Source organism: Heterocephalus glaber, unplaced genomic scaffold, assembly GCF_053883595.1.
Source record: "Heterocephalus glaber isolate CG9 unplaced genomic scaffold, H.glaber_assembly_v1.0 deba00000331, whole genome shotgun sequence".
NCBI classification, from domain to species: domain Eukaryota; kingdom Metazoa; phylum Chordata; class Mammalia; order Rodentia; family Bathyergidae; genus Heterocephalus; species Heterocephalus glaber.
The window spans coordinates 10,856,779-10,877,907 of NW_028258142.1; the positions used below are offsets into that span (position 1 = coordinate 10,856,779).

General features: G+C 34.2%; 1 protein-coding gene and 1 pseudogene across 11 annotated transcripts in view; one reads left to right on the top strand and one right to left on the bottom strand.

Annotated features, from left to right (window-relative positions):
• Positions 1-21,129, top strand: part of Rttn (rotatin) — a 210,727-nt gene that overhangs the window by 57,052 nt on the left and 132,546 nt on the right. For all 11 annotated transcript variants that reach the window (XR_015443133.1, XR_015443131.1, XR_015443132.1 and 8 more), the window contains exons 22-25: positions 1,749-1,845; positions 2,684-2,752; positions 13,040-13,228; positions 16,788-17,027. Coding sequence is in view for 4 of the 11 variants with exons in the window: in XM_087191413.1 (XP_087047539.1) it covers positions 1,749-1,845; positions 2,684-2,752; positions 13,040-13,228; positions 16,788-17,027 (595 nt within the window). In the remaining 7 variants the exon portion in view is untranslated. The remainder of the gene's footprint in view (positions 1-1,748; positions 1,846-2,683; positions 2,753-13,039; positions 13,229-16,787; positions 17,028-21,129) is intronic.
• On the bottom strand, positions 9,945-11,017 carry LOC106010823 (small ribosomal subunit protein eS1 pseudogene; annotated as a pseudogene).

The following is a 21,129-nucleotide window of genomic DNA, read 5'->3' on the forward strand; positions in this document are numbered from 1 at the left end:
TTAACAAGTAAGTATAAAATATATCATATTAATACATATCATGAGATCTCTGGCACCAGAGGAGGTACTGAATAGATCGGGTAGTGAGAAAGCATTAAATAATGCTTCCAGGAAATGTGGCATCTAAGCTGGAATTTCAGAAATGAATAGGGGTTCAAATGGACATTATTGACTTCCAAAATGGGGCACCCATGGTTATATTTGAGGAAGAATGTTATGTTTGACGTGGTGGTTAGGTAGGTTAGCTGGATTTGGAGTTGTCTGGGGTGAGGGGTAAATGGTGGGACGATATTACGAAGGCAGTTCATGCTTATCCTGGTGGGAGCAGTGAGGAGCCATTTGATGTTGTTAAATGGGGGCATGTATGTTTTAGAAAAATTATTCCGTCTGTAGCATGAAAAATAGATTGAAAGGGTATAATAAGTAACCTCTTGGACACACTGATTTGAATTATAAACTTTATGTTATAACACAACTTAGTGCTGTATTACAAGATTAAAAACTGATAGCTATTGTTTGTTATATCATCCTGCAGTGAGAAAATTGAGATGTAAAGCAATTTATTGACTTGGCCAGAGTCATGACCAGGTATATGGTGGAGGCAGGAAAATAACTCAGATATCTTTGTTTATTTGTTTTTAAGTAATGATAGACTAGTACATTCTCATTGTAAAATTTCAGATAATATAAAACTATACAAAGTAAAATTCTAAGTTTTCATTTTCTTCTGTCACTAAAATTATTATTTTATCTACAATGATCTTATCTATACACATCATATTTCTCAAACTACATAACTTAGTACTGTATTAATTCAATTGAAAATGATCTTGCATATCTTTCCATATTATTATATATGAATCTACTTTCTTAAAAACCTGCAAAACTACTATAGCGTGTTTCAGAGTTTCAGTTTGCATTATTACTGGACATTTGCTTCAGATTTTTCACTTTTAGAATATGATTTATATGATCATCTTTTTGTCTACACTAATTGGAATTAATGGATATAGGTTATATAAAATATGATTAAGTTTCTCTCCAAGTCATTCTCACCAATGATACTAAAATGGTTCACTTTCCTTACAACTTTGCCACCACTAAATATTTTTAATTTAAAATTTTTCTTTACTCTTATTGATAAAAATTAATGATATATTTTTAAATTTATTTTTAGAGAAGTTTATTATCTTTAAAATTATGGATTCAATTTTTTTCTATGAATTGCCTATTTTCCTCCTATATTTAGTTTCTTTTTAGTGACTTGTTGGATTCCTTTATGTAACATAGATAAAACTCTTATGCTTATTTAATATTATCTTTCAATTTTTCCATCCTTGTTAGTGTATTATATTTTTATTATATATTATATATTTTTATTATAATAGTTATTATAGTACACACTATATATAATAGTGTATTATAGTGTATAATAGTGTATTATATTTTTTAACCAGAAATAAGCTTATATATCTTATGGAAATATGTAAAGCTTTTGTATTAGGGCAGCTGAGATTTTTCATCATGCTCTAAAAATAGGGCCTTTTCCAATTCCAGATTGGAAATGTGCTTTCTACTAATATGTTTGTAATGTTTTTTAAATAATCAGGTCTTTATCTATATATACCAATACCCCCAAAATGAATGTAACAATTATGTATTATAAACATACACTAATAAAACATAAATTTGAAGTTCATTCTTTAGCAGTAAAAATATTTGATAAAGTTATCTTCCTTTCTATTTAGTTTCCTTAATATTTCATGAAGATTCTACTATAGTGACTGAAGTTGGAGCACTGTTTTGTCTTCTCCTGTTTGATGAAGTATCAAGAATGGATATGTGGTGAGATTTAAGAACTGATAAGTTTTTTATTCTTACTTATGAATCTAAGGTTTCCAGTGCAGTCTTATACCAGTACATGGGGAATTTTGATTCATGAAGCTTTTCATATTAGATATATGTACCCTTTTTCCCTGAAGATAAGACTTAGCCAGAAAATAATCAGCCTTGAAGGCTGCAGATTGAAAATGGCAGCCCCAATCAGCCTATCCTTGCCTTACCTGCCATCACTGTTCTCTTGGTTGGTGGCTACTCTGTAAGGAAGATAAGGGAAGGATAGGTTGATTGGTGTTGGCATTTTTGATCTGTAGTTTTCAAGGCTGATTATTTTCTGGCTAGGTCTTATTTTCAGGGAAACACTGTAGTTTGAATTTTAGTTTGAGTAAGCAGTATTAAAAAGCATATTGGCTCATAAAGTTGCCATAAAATTTTATTTTTGAACATTATTAAGTACAAAATTTAAAAATTAATGAAGTGATTTTTGTTTTGAATATATTTTTAGCACATTCCTTCAATTTGGCGTGCTTTTTCTTTTATATCTTGTTATTTTAAAAAGAAGATGTTAAGGATGATTATACCTGATTAATATTGATCTTGAGCAGCATCAGTGGGAGAGAAACACAGAGGCCAGCTGCTAGTACAGCCACCATGTTGTGTAAATCATGTATTTTACAGAATTTTTAAAAGAAAAGCATAATTACTCTTCATAGGCAAATCCAGGTAGTGCAAGTATTAATTATACTAGATCCATTTGCAATCTCAATTTTGCTTTTAGTCAAAGAAGTACATAAAGCTTTGGTCTACTCAGTTGTGTTTTTCTTTTTGTTCTTTTGTGAAATAGGTCGGTTAACACTTCCAGTAAACCTTCTTTACCATCAGCCTTCAGTTTGCCTGTTTCAGTTTTTAGAAGGTAAAGGATTTATTTATCTATTTTCTTGAAGGATATAATATTGTTACCTAAAGGGAAACCACAATCTATAATTTGTTACAACTTTTATTTAGCATTTAAGTCATATAACTTAAAAGTGTTTTCATATTTCCTTCACAGTTGTGATTTTGAGGTTTCAGTAAGTTTACATCCCTACCTACCAACTTTTTATTTTGATATTGTTCAAATATTCAGAAATTCAGAATATTGTTCACATAGCTCAGAAAACTTGAAAGAACCATATACTGTGCATATCTGCATACCTTTTAACAGTTGTTAACATAATGGGCTTGTTGCCATCTGGCTTTGCAGAATGACCCACCTCCTGGGATGACTTTAAATGAAAAGAGTGTTCAGAATTCACTCACACAGTGGATTGTAGGTACATGGAAGGTGTACCAGGTACCTTATATGAAGGAGAAAAATTTCAACTTCTATTTAAATTTAGTAGTTGATATTCTTTTGACTCTCCTCAGGTCATGTTTACTGGTGAAAATATTCCCATTCATCCTCATGTTTATAGCAATGGTCATATCTGTTTATCCATTCTAACAGAAGACTGGTCCCCAGCGCTCTCACTCCAGCCAGTTTGTCTTAGTATTATTAGCATACTTTCCAGCTGCGAAGAAAAGAGACGACCACGAGATAATTCTTTCTAAGTGCGAACATGCAACAAGAATCCAAAGAAAACAAAATGGTGGTATCATGATGATACTTGTTGATGCCACTGTTATCATCCTCCTAGCAGAAGATTGTCCTACTGAGAAAATGAACACTTTGATCATTCAGTCTTGGAACTTTAACCTTTAGGCAACGAAGACTACTTCCTTTTACTGCATTTTTACTCGTGTGCATTCTGGGCTCATGTTGATTGCTGGTTCAGTCCACACAACTGACATGCTTTTATTAGTCATACAGTATTGATTGATGCAGGTTTCAGGAAAGGTTAAATATAATTCCATTTTTTATTTTTTTTAAGCTTTTGGAAAAGTTCCTGGTCCTCATGTATTGTGCAATAACAGTGATTTCCTTGGAGATTTTGGTTCGTCCATTGCTGGCAATGGGCGTTGTAACAGGAAAAATTTTCATTAACTCTTGCCACTCAATGATTAATGCATGACAGGGCCTATGAGATGAATTTACTGCTTATAGTGGGATTATAATTAAAATAAGGGATTCAGCATTACTTTCTTTGAAAGTCACCCCAATTGCTTATATTTGGATTCTGTGCACTGTGATCCAGAGGTTAACAGTATGAATTAACATGCGTCTTTAAAGGAGTGTTAATGGAAGATCATTGCGTATTTATTTGTTTATATCTGCTGTCATATTGTTTTGACAATGGAAGGTTTTCAAGTGACATTGGCAGCGAGGTACAGTATGTTATCCCTATGGTGAAAATAAGTTCATTTGTTGTATACAGTTCCTCAATCTCTGAAGCAAAGGTATGAGTAATATAAGGTATGAATGGTTTAATCAAGGCTTTACTTTGGAAGTAAGAAAAATGGCGGTGATGATTAAGTTTCTGCGGTCCATCACTTGGGCTTGTTATTTGTACATTAAAGATTTTTTCCAAGTAGATTACACTCTGTTACTTCCTGCTAGCCATCATCATGAGCCCTACTGCCTAAACACTATTTCATTTATTTTTGTTTTTGTTTGCAATCCTGTTTCTTTTGTTCTGTTTTAAGTCAAGTTTGAATGTTATAGTACTTTAACTGAAATACTTTTGACAAGTTTTTTTCTTGTAAATTTTCTTTACTTGTAAGTATCATCTTTTCCTTCAATCTTGTATCCTAAAATAAGAAATACATTTTTGACAGAGGCTTAATGTTTAAAAAAAATCATAATGGACTTGTTTGCTCTCTCTCTCTCTCTCTCTCTCTCTCTCTCTCTCACTCACTCTCTCTCTCTCTCTCTCTCTCTCTCTCTCTCTCTCTATATATATATATATATATATATATTTTTTTTTGTTGTTGTTGTTGTTCTGGGGATCGAACTTGGGACCTTGCACTTCCGAGGTAGGTACTGGAACCACTGAACTAAATCCCCGGCCCTCTCTCAATATATTTTTAAGTTTGTATTTACTATCCTCCCCCAACCATTTGAAAATTCAGACATGATTTACTCTTTCAAAATACTAGATCCTGCATGGTGGTGGAAACCTGTAATCCCAGCATTTGGGAAGGGGAGACAGGAGGATCACCATGAGTTCAAGGCCAGCCTGAACTACATATTGGGTCTCAAAAAACCAATGAAAGAAACAAAGAAAAACTAAAATGCTGGATGTCATGCATTACCTTTGGTTTTCTATTCAGACTTGTAAAAAAAGTAAATAGTGGGCCGGGAATTTAGCTCAGTGGTTCTGCTGCCTGTCTTGCAAACACAAGGACCCAAGTTCGATCCCTGGTACCAAAAAAAAAAAAAAAAGTAAATAGTTGATATATACAAATCATAAAGCATAAAATCCAGGTACTTTTTTCCAAATAAGTACATCCATGGAACTAACATGAAAACTATAATAGAGTACTACTAGTCATTTTCTTGCTTCTTCATCGCCTTCTACCATTCTGAAATGTAATCTTTTTTTTTTTTTTTTTGTGGTACCAGGGATCAAACTCAGGATGTTGCACTTGTGAGGGGCAGGTGTGGCAGTACTGAGCTAAATCCCTGGCTCTGTAATCTTCTTGTTTTAATTTTTATTAGTGTAGATTAGTTTTGCTGCTTTTTGAACTACGTAATAGAATAAATTTTTCCATTTGGCTTCTTTTGCTCAACTTGGAGGGATTTTTAATGTTACTCTATGAAGCAGTAGTTGGCTCATTTTCACATTAAGTGGTATTCTCTCTAAGAATACATTGCAGTTTTACTTGGACACTTCTTTTTTTTCCTGTTTGAGCTGTCATGGACAAACAACTGCTAAGAACATTCTTGAACATGTCTAATTGATGTGATATAGGGTATTTATGTTTAGTATACTAGATATTACCAAACAGTGTAACAAAATGATTGTACCAGTTTACATTCTCATGAGCAGTGAAAGAATATGAGCTGTCCTACATCTTCAACCTTTGGTATTTGTGCCATCAATCTTCATGGCCTTTAGCTTTGACTAAGTACATAATAAAACTCACATGACTACAACAGTCATGCTTAAAATGAAATCATATTTGTTGGTGCTGAGAGCTGGTCTGGCTCAGAAGCTTCATGTCTCAGATAGAAAATATGATCTCCAGTACATGTACTATCTGCATAGTTTCTAGGTGTGTAACAAAGTGTGTCACTTAAGAACCACAACACTCACAGTTGGTTAGAGCTGTGGTTTCCTTTCATGTATTCGTAGTTTGTTCCCAGAGCTCCTAGTCCAGTTACAGGGATCATTTTCACCATAAGCAAAGCAATTTAGCAAATTATCAACATTCCAAATCAGTCTGGCTACTCTGGGAGAAAAGCCAGAGTTAGGTAAAGATAAAATTTATCCATAGAGAAGTAAAAGGGTTTTAATGTTCCCTTACAATAACATCATTTTAAATACCATTGTCACAAGTCAATGTGTAATGGTATTTCAAATTGGCTGTGATGCACTATCCTTTTTTAAAAAAAATTATTGTTTTTCTTCTGCATTTCTTTGACTTAATTTCTTCTTTATCTTCTAACTTATTGGATGACAGATCACTGATTGTTAGCCTTCTCATTCATCAGCGTTTCTAAATATGGCTTTAAGTATTCTACAAATTTTATATGCCATATTTTATTATTCAGTTAAATTTTTTTCTAATTTAATTATGATTTCTTTGATTCTTGGATTATTTTTTAGTTATTTAAAAGTTTATAATTTAGGACTTTCTAGTTATTGGTATCTATCTTAATTCTACTGTCATTAGAAAATATTTTCTATAGTTTTAAGCCACTAGAACTTGTTGAATTCTACTTTATGCTCTCACTTATGGTCAATTTACTGAATGTGCCATGTGTACTTAAAAATAATACATAATGTGTATCCAGTAGTTGGATGCACTGATCTGTATATATTAAATGAGTCAAGTTTGTTAATAGTGTTGTTGTGATCTTTATGTCCACTTTTTGTATGTGCATTAAAGTTTTGTGGGTTTTTTTGGTACCAGGGATCAGACTTGGGACCTTGCACTTGTGAGGCAAATGGCAGCACCACTGAGCTAAATCTCCAGCCCTTGTGAATTAAGTTTTGAGTTACCAGATAGTCATGTTAAAACCTTCCACTTTCACTTTATTTGTCAGTCCTTGCTATAGGTATTTTGGATGTTGATTTGGATAATTGATTGTATATTTGTTTAGTATTTTTATCTTTTTGATGGGTTGTTTCTATCGTTCTGTAGCAGTTTTTCCTCATTAGAATCTTCTTTATTTGTTACTTGGATAGCTTTAATAGCTTTTATTTATTTAATAATTTATGAGAGATGTTTTTCCATACATGTGATTTTAATTTTTCGGTGTCCTTAAATTTTCTTTTTACAAAGAACTACATAGTGTTTTTTGTTCAGTCCAACAATATTTACCTTTAAATATATTTTAATGTATCTTACATTTACTACAATTGCTAATATTTTTGGATACAAATTTGTCATCTTGCTGTTTTCTTCAAGTTCAGTATGAGGTTTTTCTCTTTGTTTCTTTTTTCTTTTTTCGGATTAATTTTTAAAATTACTCCATTTCTGGGCCCGGGGATTTAGCTCAGTGGTTCTGCCGCCTGCCTCTCAAGCTCAAGGTCCTGAGTTCGATCCCTGATACCCCCCCAAAAAAATTCCATTTTTGTCAGTTGCTAGATTATAACTGTGTATTCATAAATATTCTTTTATATATTACTTCTGTATATTTTATATAAAAGTACAATATTACTGGTATTTATGAGGTTTTTATAATGTATATATGTAACATAATCTGTTAAAAATATATAGCATATATATTATGTTATTAAAATTTCTAGATTATAATTTATTTCCTTAACTAGAAATCAGTGTTTTTACTGCATCCAAAACAGCTCAAGGACTTTAGAACATTTTTTCATTAGATTTATATATGTTAGTCCTTTCTGTTGGTCTTCATTTCTTCTTGAGTTTCTTTACTTCCACCTGAGATTTATTTTTTAAGTTTTTTTGTAGTATTCCTCTATGGTTTAATTTAGTGCAACTATATTAGCAATGGTTTTACTTGATTTCTCACAGAGTGTGTGTAATCTAAAAATCATTTTGTTCCACTTTTAAAGAATATTTTCAGTAGTCATAGAATTTTGAGTTGGCAGTTAGAGTCCATTCTTTGTTGAAAAGTTAGCTGTCAGTTATATTGTTGCTTCTTTGAAGAAAATATAGGCATTTTAGAATTTCCTTCCTCTGTGGCCCAGCACACCTTACATCAATGCTGGGGAACCTGTGCCACAGCTGGGTGTTTATCGTCATTGAAAGCTCTAGAAGTTTCTCCACCACTGCCTTACATGTTCATTATTAAAGCAGTATTCATATGTGTGTTACTTTTTGGGTTTTCCTGGCTGCTTTAAAATTTTCTCTGTCTTTTATTGTGATGAGTCTAGGTGTAATGTTTTTGTATTTATTCTGTTTAATACACATATGAGTTATTGAATTGCAGTAGATGTTCTTTATGCTGTTTGAAAATATTTTAGCTAGTATCTTTAAAACTGCTTTTGGCCAGGTTTTTTTTTTCTTAGATTCTGATTACATGAGATAATTTTGCTCTGTTAAAAGAAAAATTTGAGCAAAGAGGTTCAGAGAGTTTCACTGCAGCAATGTGGGCCCTGAACTTTTATACCTTGACACAGAAGTAAGACAAAGAAAATATATTTGATTGGTGAGTGTGGAAAGACCCAATTTAAAGGTTATTTAAAGATGGCAGTTTTGTGATTGATGAAGTCTCTGGTTTTAATTTATTGTTTATATAGGACTTTAGTTTGCTTATGTAGGTACATAAAAAACTGGAGCCTACCTCAGCCCAGTGGCTTCCCAATAAAAACATTTTAAACAACTGCAGTGGTATCTGAGATCACAAGTGCTTTTGTTTGTGAACAATTTGGTTCACAAACAGAAACATTTGGCAGAATTTTGCTTTAGTTTGTGAACTCTGCATTGGGTAATGAACATGACTGTACCATCTTTCCTGCTTGAATACAAACATGGCTATCTTTTCCAGAATTATGGAAATGAATTAAGTTTGTGAACTAACATACCACTGTATATCCTATATGTGATACTCCTTCTGTATTTTTTCTCCTTTTGCTTCAGTCTGATTATTTTCCTAAAACCTGTCTTTACATACTTTTCCGGTATAACCAGTATAGTATTAAATTTATCTATTGAGTTTTGAATTTTATATTTTTCATTTCTAAAATTTCCATTAGATTATCTTTATGGGTTTCTGTTCTCTGATGAAATTCTCCATCATGCAGTGCTTTCTTGAAAACTAATCACAATCACTTTTATAGTTCTTTTGTGATAACCTTAGTATCTGGGCCTTCTCTGATATATTGGTTATAACTATATCCCCCAGTTATTTTGTATCAGTCAGCTTTGCATTATTATAGTGAAGTATCTTTATAAGAGAAAAGTTTATTTGGTTCATGGTTTTGGAGGTTCCAGTTTAAGGCTGGTGGCTCCGTGTGCTTTGGGCCTCTGGTGAGGATAGCATATCATAGCAGGACTGTGATGAAGCAAAACTACTTCCGTCATGAAGTAGCCAGGAAGAGGAGGAGCCTGGGCTCCCACTGTTCCCCATAAGGGACACCCTCAGTGACATTAGAACTTCTCACTAGGCCCCATCTTCTAAATATTTCACCACCTCCAAATAGTACCACACTGGGTGCCAATCTTTTAGCACGTGGACCTTTGGGTAATCTTCAGTATCAAGCCATCATTCATTTTATTCTGCCCTGACAAGCCTAGCAATTTTTGATGGTGCATACAGCAAATGAAAAGTTGAAGAGACTATGGAGATATTCTCTTTCTTCACAGATGATTGAATTTTCTCCTGGCAGCAGTTAGATTATGAGCAAAGGAATTTGATTGGATTGGACTGAGCTGATTCAGGGTTGGGGTTCAGTCTTTGAAAAAGATGGTCTGTTTTGCTCTTGAGCGTAATTCTCTTTTTTTCATAAATAGGATTTTATTTATCACTATTAAAAATTTGGATTTTAAACAGACTCTTCGACTGGTGGTTCGTTTCCACCAGCTTGTTCAACTTTAGCTCCAGTTTCACCTCCAGTAGCTTTTCTAGAGCTACTACCTTCACCATGAAACCCCATGCATTTTCCCAATTCAAACTTGGGCTTCTTCAGCATTTTTACTTTTCTGACAGAGACATCATGAAGAGGATAAATAGACTGGAAAGCCTTTTCTATGTCTTTCCCAGTGCTGTCTGGAATCAATTTATTGACCACTTCCTTCAAGTCATTTGTCTGCACCTCTTGGGTCACGATTTCCATCATCTTCTTCCAGATTCGGCAGACCTGTTGGTGCTGAGCGTAAGAGGTCTTCTGTATCTGATTGTTCCATTTTTTAGTAAAACCAACACAGTACAAATGAAGCAAATAAGCATCGGTAGTCTCGACGTCAACATGAGCTTCTGTCATGGTCTGCCATTTCTTGACCATGGAACACATTTTGTCACAGGTGAGATCCATACCATGGAAGTTAGTCAGGCAGTGTTTGCCTTGAACATCTTTAGTAATTAGCTTGAATTTTCTAAAGGCAACTTCATTGTTCTGCAGATCAGCAAGGCTCAATTCAAACTCCGACCTTTGAGCCCATCAGATGCAATTTTGGTTCCTTGAGTTCTGGTGACTAGGTTTTTCCAATATTTCTTATGTTGAACATAGCCAATGTCTTTACATCATACCAGTCCTTTTTAGAAAATGGTTCAACAACTTTTTTCTTAGCTCCCTTTTTGCCACCTTTCGTAAGGCGCTTGTTCTTGCTCACTGCCATGGTGTTGCACAGAGAGCCACAAGGGCTCTTGAGCATAATTCTTAAGGAATTTAAACTGGTAGGTTGGAATAGTTACTCTCTCTTCCCTTTGACATGTCCTAAACATCATTTTTAAAAAAAATTCCTACTCCCATTTGGCTATTAAAAGTTCTGAAATACTGTTTTCTATGTGCCCTGTTAGGCCTGAATTTTCTTCGGAATCAGAAGGTGCTGATGGGATAAAGCTTTGGAAAATGTGTGGCTTAGCTTTTCTAGTTGTTGTGTAGGAAATTAGTTTGATACAGCCTTTTCACTCAGCTGGAAAGGAAATTTCTTGATTTATTTATTTTTTATCCTAAAAGAGTCTCTCCATCTCCCTCTTGTCTTTCTTCATTATGTTCTCTTTTGATATTTATAGGCCAGTTTTGTACATATTATTCCATGATGGGAACTTGAATGATTATGTTCTTATTGATAATGCTTACTGATCACTTAAGGTTGTAATACTAGTTTTTATTGGTGTAAAAATGTGTTTTTCTCATGTAGATGATACTTTTAGACTTGTGAACATCCTGTAACCTGACAAGGATACTTTGAAGCCTATAAATATCTTATAACCTAACAGTCTTTCTCTAGTAATTTTGCAGTCATCAATGATCTTTTCTATATTAGTTATTTTTTTAGGGGCTGCAAAAGGTGATCTCATTCTGTTGTCTTTTCTATATGTAATAGATAGCCTTCTCCCTCACCAATCCCTTTTCAGTGTACTATGGATTTTTCATGTTTATAAGGATCTCGCATTATCTTTATTCTTCTTTTGATACTAAAACTGTTGCTGATTTGTTCAGTTCAACTACTTTTAAATAGGCTCCTTTTGACATAGCCCCATGAGTCTTTTGATTCTTCTTTGCTTCTTGGCACAGAAAGATACCCAAAGTTCACTTCTGATTTTCCTATTTTAGAGTATCATTAGCTGTTTCTCTTGAGGAGCCCTGGTTACTTTTAGTGAAAAATTCCAATTAAAAAATACCTTTACTAACTGAATTATGCTCGCTGATTTGTACATAAAACTATGCCTTAGCCCATAGGGATCTAACCTTTTGGTTTTCCTAGGCTGCTGTGAATGAAGAGGATTTATCTCTGGCTACACATAAAACATTAGTAGTAAATAAGGAAACTTACACGTCTGCTTGATAACAATAAATACCTACCTTTACAGGCACACACACGTGTAGGTAGATTGAAATATTATCAGTAGTTATTGTGCCTCACTTGCCAAGTCACTCAAGCACATATAAGATCTGACTGACTGGTGGGTACAGGTGGTGGAGTTAGCCCTGCATTATGCCTTCCCTTACACAGCTTTCTCTTGTTGCCTTCCCAGTCCATACTCCAGCACTGAGCAATCCAGTCATGAAAATTATCACTAAAAAATCACATAATTATGTTAAAAGTTTACAGTCTTATGAGGCTGCTTTACTAGCTGTTCTGGGCCACATGAGACCTGTGGGCCAGACATGTCTGCCTTAGTTTCTCTTATTGAAGTAGTTGAGTTGAAAAAAGCACACACAAGTATCTCTTAAAAGTCTTGCCCAACTGTATTTATCCAGTATCAGTCATAAATATGTGAATTGGGAATTCAGATATATTTTATTAGCAAAATTATTCTTTTACATTTTTATATTCTAGGCAGTGCTGTCCTGTTAAATTAACTTTAAAAGAGATTGTTATTAAATTTCATCTTGTATCTAAAAATATTTCTGGGTTCTCTTGTTGAGTTTATTGATGATGCACCTGTGTTCTCAATAGAAAATAAGTTGGAATTAAGTCACTTATTTTCCTCTGATGATAGGCAATGCCTTTAGTGTGTTTGAAAAGTCTCATTTTGATCATCTGTACAAATGGATATCATAGTGCCATACCTTGTAACTGTAACTGTGAATGAATGGTAGGGAACAAACAATATTTGATGGAAAGTAGGCATTCATGAGTTAGCTGGAGATTTTTATGTTTGGTTTCCTATGGAATGGACCCTGACTTCAGGAGTGTTAGATATTTCTACAACAAGTCTAGTGTAACATAGGATGTGGTAAGTCCTCAGGAAACAGTTAAATGATGTGTTTCTTGGTAATTTAAAGGATAGAAGAATAACTGAAACATTCTATAAACCATGATAACTTTGTAATAGGAACTGTGGGAGAGATCTTTGCATTATTATGTAATGCATAACAATGCATTATTATGTATTCACTTGAGTCCCCTCTTTTTGAATAGTGTTTAATAATTTGTAAAGTTTTTAATTATTTGTATACATTGTCCCTAGGTATCATCTACCAGTACATACACATGGCCACCATGCTGTGAGTCCTTACTCAATAGTTTTGCCATTATCTGCTGATTATTTGACCTTGAAGCCCGTGTCAGATATGCTGAAAATAGCTTGGAACTTGTCATGGCATCATGGGATTGACAATCTGTTGAAGCAAATGAACTCCGAAAATAAAATCCAAGAGTAAGCGGTTATATTTAAAAATAAGCATTTATGGTTAAGTACTTGTAAGCAATTAGTTAGAATTTACTTTTTCTTTATGTCACATAGCTTTTTCACTTTGTATTAACATCTGATTTTGTTTTTACTGAAGATTATTTTTTTACTTTGTTCTAAAGATTACATGTGTTTATTATTTTTTAAAACTACCACACAAAGGGGAAATTCATAGCAGTGAATGCCCATATTACAAAAACAGAGAAAACTCAGATAAATAACTTAATGCAGAACCTCAAGCTGCTAGAAAAAGAAGAGGATAACAAATCCAAAGCTTGTACAAGAGAGGAAATTATAAAGATCAGAGCAGAAATCAATGCAATGGAGACTAAGAGAACAATACAAAAAATCAATGAATCAAAGAGTTGGTTTTTTGAAAGAATAAATAAAATCGATAAACCTTTAGCCAACCTTATCAAAAAAAGGAAAGCAAAGGCACAAATACGTGCAATTAAGAATGAAAAAGGTGAAGTCACAACAGATCCAGCAGAAATCCAGAGCATCATCAATACCTACTTTGAGAACCTATACTCCAATAAAATGGAAAACACAGAAGAAATGGGCGGATTCCTAGATACATACGAATTGCCAAAGTTAAATGAAGAAGATATAGAAATTCTAAACACCCCAATTACAATGAGTGAAATTGAAAATGTAATAAAAAATTTAGCAACAAAGAAAAGCCCAGGTCCTAATGGCTTCACTGCTGAATTCTACAGGACATTTAAAGAAGAGCTATTACCATTACTCTTTAAACTCATCAAGGAAATTGAAAGGGAAGGAATATTTCCAAATTCATTCCTGGAAGCAAGTGTTACTTTGATTCCCAAACCAGGGAAAGATCCAGCCCAAAAAGAGAACTACAGGCCAATCTCCCTAATGAACACAGTTACAGAAATCCTCAACAAGATACTGGCAAACAGAATACAGAGGGTCATCAAGAAGATTATACACCCTGACCAAGTTGGATTTATCACAGGGATGCAAGGATGGTTCAACATTCGTAAATCAATAAATGTTACACACTATATTAACAGAGTCAAGGACAAAAACCATATAATCATTTCAATAGATGCAGAAAAGGCATTCGACAAAATCCAACACCCATTCATGATAAAAACCCTACAGAAAATTGGAATAGAAGGTCTTCATCTCAACCTGATTAAGGCTATCTATAAAAAACCAACAGCCAACATCATACTAAATGGTCAAAAACTGAAAACTTTCATGCTAAAATCAGGAACAAGGCAAGGATGCCCACCATCACCACTCCTGTTCAATGTAGTTCTGGAAACATTAGCCACAGCAATTAGAAAAGAGAAAGAAATAAAAGCAATAAAGATAGGAAAGGAAGAAGTTAAATTGTCATTATTTGCTGACGATATGAACCAATATAGTGAAAATGGCCATACTTCCAAAACTACTATATAGATTCAATGCAATGCTGATTGAAATTCCAACAGTATACTTCACAGTACTAGAGAAAACAATCCAAAAATTCCTTTGGAACCAGAAGAGGCCTAGAATAGCAAAAGCAATTCTAAGCAACAGAGACGTGGCTGGGGGTATCACGATCCCCAACATGAAACTATACTACAAAGCTACTGTGATAAAAACAGCATGGTACTGGCAAAAGAACAGACCTGAGGATCAGTGGAATAGATTAAAAGATGCAGAATCAACTCCAGACATACTCAGTCACCTCCTCTTTGACAAAGGAGCTAACCACCATCATTGGAGGAAAGATAGCCTATTTAATAAATGGTGTTGGAAAAACTGGATTTCAACCTGCCAAAGATTAAAACTAGACCCATACCTATCACTGTGCACTAAACTAAGATCAAAGTCGATCAAAGATCTAAATATTAAAACAGAAACACTAAACTTGCTGGACGCTAAGTTAGGTAGAACTCTTGAAGACATTGGCATAGGAAAAGACTTTATGAACAAAACCTCAATAGCACGGGAACTAGCACAAAGAATCAACAACTGGCCTCTCATCTTATTAAAAAGCTTCTGCACTGCAAAAGAAACCACCAACAGAGCTAACAGACAACCTACAATGTGGGAAAAAATTTTTAGCAGCTGTACCTCAGACAAAGGATTACTATCTAGAATATATAAAGAATTGAAAAAAATCAGATCCCCCAAATTCGAAGACCCAATTCAAAAATGGGCATCTGAAATGAACAGGCATTTCTCAGACAAAGAAGTAAAAGTAGCAAGTAAATATATGAAAAAATGTCCACCATCACTGGTCATTTGAGAGATGCAGATGAAAACAACACTGAGATTCCATCTCACCCCAGAAAGAATGGCTGCTATCAAGAAATCAACCAATAACAAATGTTGGCGGGGATGTGGGGAGAAAGGACCCCTTTTCCATTGTTGGTGGGAGTGCAGACTGGTGCAACCACTGTGGAAATCAGTATGAAGATACCTCAGAGAACTAGGGCTAGAGGTCCCATTTTGACCCAGCTATTCCCCTGCTGGGTATCTTCCCAAAAGAATCATACCACAGTGATATATGTGCACCCATGTTGATAGTGACACCGTTTGTAATAGCTAAAGGTTGGAAGCAGCCCAAGTGCCCATCAACTGGAAACTGGATAAAGAAGATGTGGTTTTTTTATAAAATGGAGTACTACTCAGCCATAAAGAATGAGAAACTAGAGTCATTTATAGCTAAATGGATGCATACTGAGGCCATACTCTTAAGTGAAATAAACAGGACACATGTAAATACCAAATAGTTTCTCTAGTGTGAGAAACTGAGAGTGTAAATAAGGGTTAAAATGCTTAAAATGAATAATTGATAATTTGAAATAGGAAAAAAGGTCCAAAAATGAAGAGGTGAAGGGAGGGGAAGGGGAAAGGAAAGAAGGGAAAGAAAAACCTATGAGAAAAGGAAAAAAAATGGAAATGATGTCTATGTAAATAGGGAAGGATGGAGGGATGACGGGCGCACAGGTAATGGGGAAGAAATAAGAACCAAGATATATCATGCACAGGTACAAACACCCAATGATAAATGTAAAGGAATGTATGCCTAAAATGTACCAATAAAAGAACTTAAAAAAAAAAACTACCACACAAAGGACCTTGAAAGACCATTGTAAGTTTTGCTAATTTAAGTTTGAAGTTTGATTAGTTTGATATGAAGTTTGTTTAGTTAATAAATCTAAATCATTAGCAAAAGTGCTCTAGGTTAGAGTAAAACTCAAGTATATGTGGAATGTTATTACTATGATGATTACTTTTGCATATCTTAGTATTCTAATCTGTCAGACTGTTAGTAATAAAAATTATTTTATGTTTATGTAAGAAGGAAAAAGTCAATATAAATACTTAGGATACTAATATAAGACTCAAACTGGCACACACCAGTTTTCTTTTGTCCATAAGTCAATCTTTAATGAAAAGAAAATGAAAGTAAAACAATTTTCAGGATGAGAGTTTACAGTAGAAATAAGTGTGAAGTTCTATATAAATAGTTTTATGTTTCCCTTTTATAATTTTTGTCTAGATTTTCAGATACATTGAAGTTATCCACAGTGGACATCCTCACTCTGAAGATAACACACACAGCTAGTGGGCTGCAGGACTGCTTCCACTCTATTGTTCAGGCTGCAGCCCACAGGGAAGTTAGGGCTGCTGTCACTAGGATGAGTTTTTATCTTCTGAATGACAAATTGTCCTTAAAGGATGGAACCAGCCCATGTGGGGTTACCTTGAAGTCCTTGGCTTGGCACAGTGCACTAAACAGGTTAGTATAACCAGAAGCCTGCCAGTTTCAAAGACCTAGATTGAATTGTATTTGGGTTTACCTTCAGTTCTTTGAAGATAAGAGCAAATATTCTTATTGTTGCTATCATGAGAGATATGTTTTTTATAGAAAGCAAAACTCCAGGATTTTTATTATCTGTAAGAAATATTAATAGCAAAAGAGAAAAATTAACTTATTCACTGCATTTTTGAAAGAATTAGTAGTAAACTTTAAAAAATTTTAGTTATCCTAGCTTAGAAAATTTTTTCACCAAAGTAAATAATCAACATAAGACATGGATGAAACACTAAATGTTTATTCCTGTCCATCTAATAAATGAGTTGAGACATCAGAGAATTGATTAATAGATTCAGTATACCTGCCAAAGGCTGTTTTGTTTTGTTTGCTTTTGTTCTCAAGTAAATTATCTAATTTTTCTTTTTACTCTGAATTCCGTGAAGGTGATTGCCGTGTGGAGGTACTGTAATAGTTATTGGAAAGACTCTAGCTTGTAAATTTCGCACATTTAACTGGTAGTGGATGGTTGCATTTGCAAGAAGACAGATAAGCAAGTGCTGTACCCAGTTTTTCATTTTAGTCTTCATGTGACTTTAGTGTAAAGTATATAACTTTGTTTATTAAACCATGCAGTTTAAAAAAATGCTAGGTTAAATGAGTTTCCAAAATGTGAAATCTTATTTAGTTTTCCTTTGACAATTGGTTCTCTCTATTGATATGCTAGAGTCAGCTAGTACTGCCTCCTGTGAGAGCTGATGGCTAAATTTTTAGGATGTTTGAAAGTTGATTTTTAAGCTATTCTTAAAAATTATATAACTTACAATTAAATTATATGAAAATAAAGATAATGAATATTAAAAATCATTGCTATTTGTTTTGTAATATTTTATTATTATTTATGCTCACGAGGTTATTTCTACTGTATGTGTTTTATAGAAATACTATCTAATTGTGTGCTTCTGTTCTCATTCCAACTCTGTGTGACATTGTAGTTTGATATTGGCCTTAGTGGGGATATTTAAACCGTGCAAATCAGCAAACAGCAAATCAGCACCCTACTCACTAGTCCACTGTTAAATGTCAGGTGACTGCCTTTAAATATTCCTGGTAGCTGTGCCATGTATAAATTCTGTAGTCTCAATAAATTTGACATATTTCTGTTTCTTACAAGAAAATTTTATAGTAAAAGCTAATAATGTGTATTAAAACTATAAAAATCATCTGCAAAACTACGTTGAAGCAAAGGTTCTCAGGGCAGGTCAGTGGAAGTCCCTAGAACGTTCAAATTGCCTAGTAGCAATACCTGTATGTGAGCATCACATTTTTATAGTGGAATTACCCTGTGACTAATACAAGTGAAGAGTAGAGTGTTACTTTTTTATTAATGCATATTAGTCATACAGACTAATGAGTTTTACTTTGTTATTTATACATGCATTAACATACTTTGATCACCACCACCCCCACCCCCCACCGCCCCATTATCTGCTGTCCTTTTACCCTCACCTATACTCTTTTTTTCCTCTAGAGTCTCCCTTCTACTTTCAGGTCATCTCAAGTCTGTGTGCATTTACGTATAGTGTGTGCAGTCAGCTTTCTATATCCATAGATAGGTCTTCTTTCATGGATTCAACCAAATGAGAATTGAAAGTACTAATTAAAAAAACTCCACATCTGTACTGAACAGACACAGATTTTTTTTTATTACTTTATCACTAAACAATGCAGTGTGACAACTTCTTACATAGTATTTACCTTGTTTTAGGTCTTATAAGTTCTCTAGAGGCAATATATACACAAGATGTGCTTAGGTTATGTGCAAATACTATACAATTGCCTATAAAGGCCTTGAGCATCTGCACATTTTATTATCTACAGGGAGTCTTGGAACAAACCCTCCATGGATGAGGGACAACTGTACTTTTTTCTGTTTCATTTGGTTTATAAGGTCAGTATGTGTAGCACAGATATTGCTGCACAGTATATAATATATGCTCATGTTTCTGCTATAGTATGCTTTACTAAAGAATGTATCAGTATATCACAGAATCCACCTTGTTTAGAAAAATTTAAATATTTTTACTCCCAGAAATAGTGTATATAGAGGTGTGTGTTTGTGTACATGTCTGTGTGTGGGGGGGTTGTGTGTGTATGTATATGTGTATAAAATAGATGGAACTTGGAGAAATTTTTGTTTAGTTTTGTTTTTACTCAGTTGAAGGAATGTCAAGTTTTTGGCAAGTAAGCTAGCCAGCACTTAAAGGAAAAAAAAAATATTTAGAGTGAAAATTCCCTGTAAATTACAACTCTATAAAATATTGAGATTATTTTTTATAAGCTTAGTTTAAAATTTTGTGTATTATGTAAAAGTATTTCAAATTGTATCACTTTAGACAATTTAGAGAACCATGTGAATGATTTTATATTTTCAAAATAGCATCTTTTAGATATTTTTATGTCATTAAATATACTTTGAGGGTAATTTAAAATATATATATTCATTTGGAGATAGATATATATCTATACACAGGTGACATGTGACTATGTGCTTATACCTTAAGTACATTTCACTGGTGGAAAGCCCTGAAAGGTTCACCATCACTGCCCTGTAGCATGGCACAGAAACTCCTTTGTGATCTAGTACTTGGCTACTTCTTCAGCTGAATTTTTCAGCTGTAACATATACAGTGGTATTATGAAGTATACATATATTGTAGTTTTATGAAACTACAATATTCTATTCTAGGGCACTGGTGGAGAGCTTATGGCCTGGGTGCAGCAGCTGGCTGTTTGTTATCACTGAAAGCTTTTTTTTTTGGTACCAGGGATCGAACTCAGAACCTTGTGCTTACGAGGCAGGGGCCGGAACCACTGAGCTAAATCCCTGGACCTATCACTGAAGCTTTAAAAGGTTCTCCATCACTGTTCTATACTGGGGACTCCTGAAACATGACTGGAAACCTCTGCAGTAGGCTCCATTCTCCTGCTCAGTGTACCATGAAGGCCTGGAAAAAAAAAAAACTTAAAAGACAGAACTAGGAGAAACAGAAAGTAGGGCCCCAGGATGACCTTTGCCTGTGCAACTGACAAAGGTGCTTGGCTAGTCCAAGCCACTAATTTTTATTGATAATCAATTGGGGTAAAGGTGAGCTACATGTAAGGGCAGAATTATGTGCAAGGATGCACAGTCATGTGGTTTCTGTGGAAATTAATGTAAGCAAGGCTCATAAAAGACAAGGCAAAACATTCTTGAGTTAGGAACAGAATAGTCAAAATATATGGTTGTAATTAGAACATTGCCCTTGTAGTAAGAAGGTTTTAATTGTGGGAATGGAATTTGGGTGCAAGTTACTCTGACCTTGGTGTGTAGGCTTTGGCTGGACTCACTTCTACAAACCAGCCAATTGTGGGGTTAACTCTTTACAGACGGCACTGCTTACAGCTTGCTTTGGGCATAATCAGTATTGCCATCTCCCACAGTTCTAGGGCAGGCACTTCTTTTTTGTAATTTTATGCCTTTGCACAGTTAACTCCCTGACTATTCTGTAAATATCTACTCATCTTTGAGCTTTGGTGCCAGGTCTTTATCCTCTGTAATATATTATAGAATTGTAATTTTCACAGTAATTGTCACACAGCTGACTTGCCACTTATAATTGTTGAAGTTATATAAATACGTCTTTTCTACCTAGATGCCTGGATTTATTACTTTCTTTCTTATATCCTCACATATGCCATATGGCATAATGTACAGTTGGCTCCTGATAAGTGTAGACTGGATGGGTTTGAGAGATCAGCTGTGTACTTAATGAATTCCCTTCTGTATATCCCTGTCAAGTGGCCATGTACCCTCAGCATGAGTAGCTCCTTTGAAAGATGATCATTCTGTCTTTGAGGTGTGGTTAATAGCAAGTTCTTCTTTTGAACCACTTACCTAGTTATTTCTATCCTTTAACCACACATGGAATAAATCCTAACTGTAGTCATATGTGATAACTCATGAATTATTGAAACATAACTAATTTCTTCCCTACTTTTTGTCCCCTCAGGCTTTAAATGCTTTCAGTTATTTCAGATCTCTCAC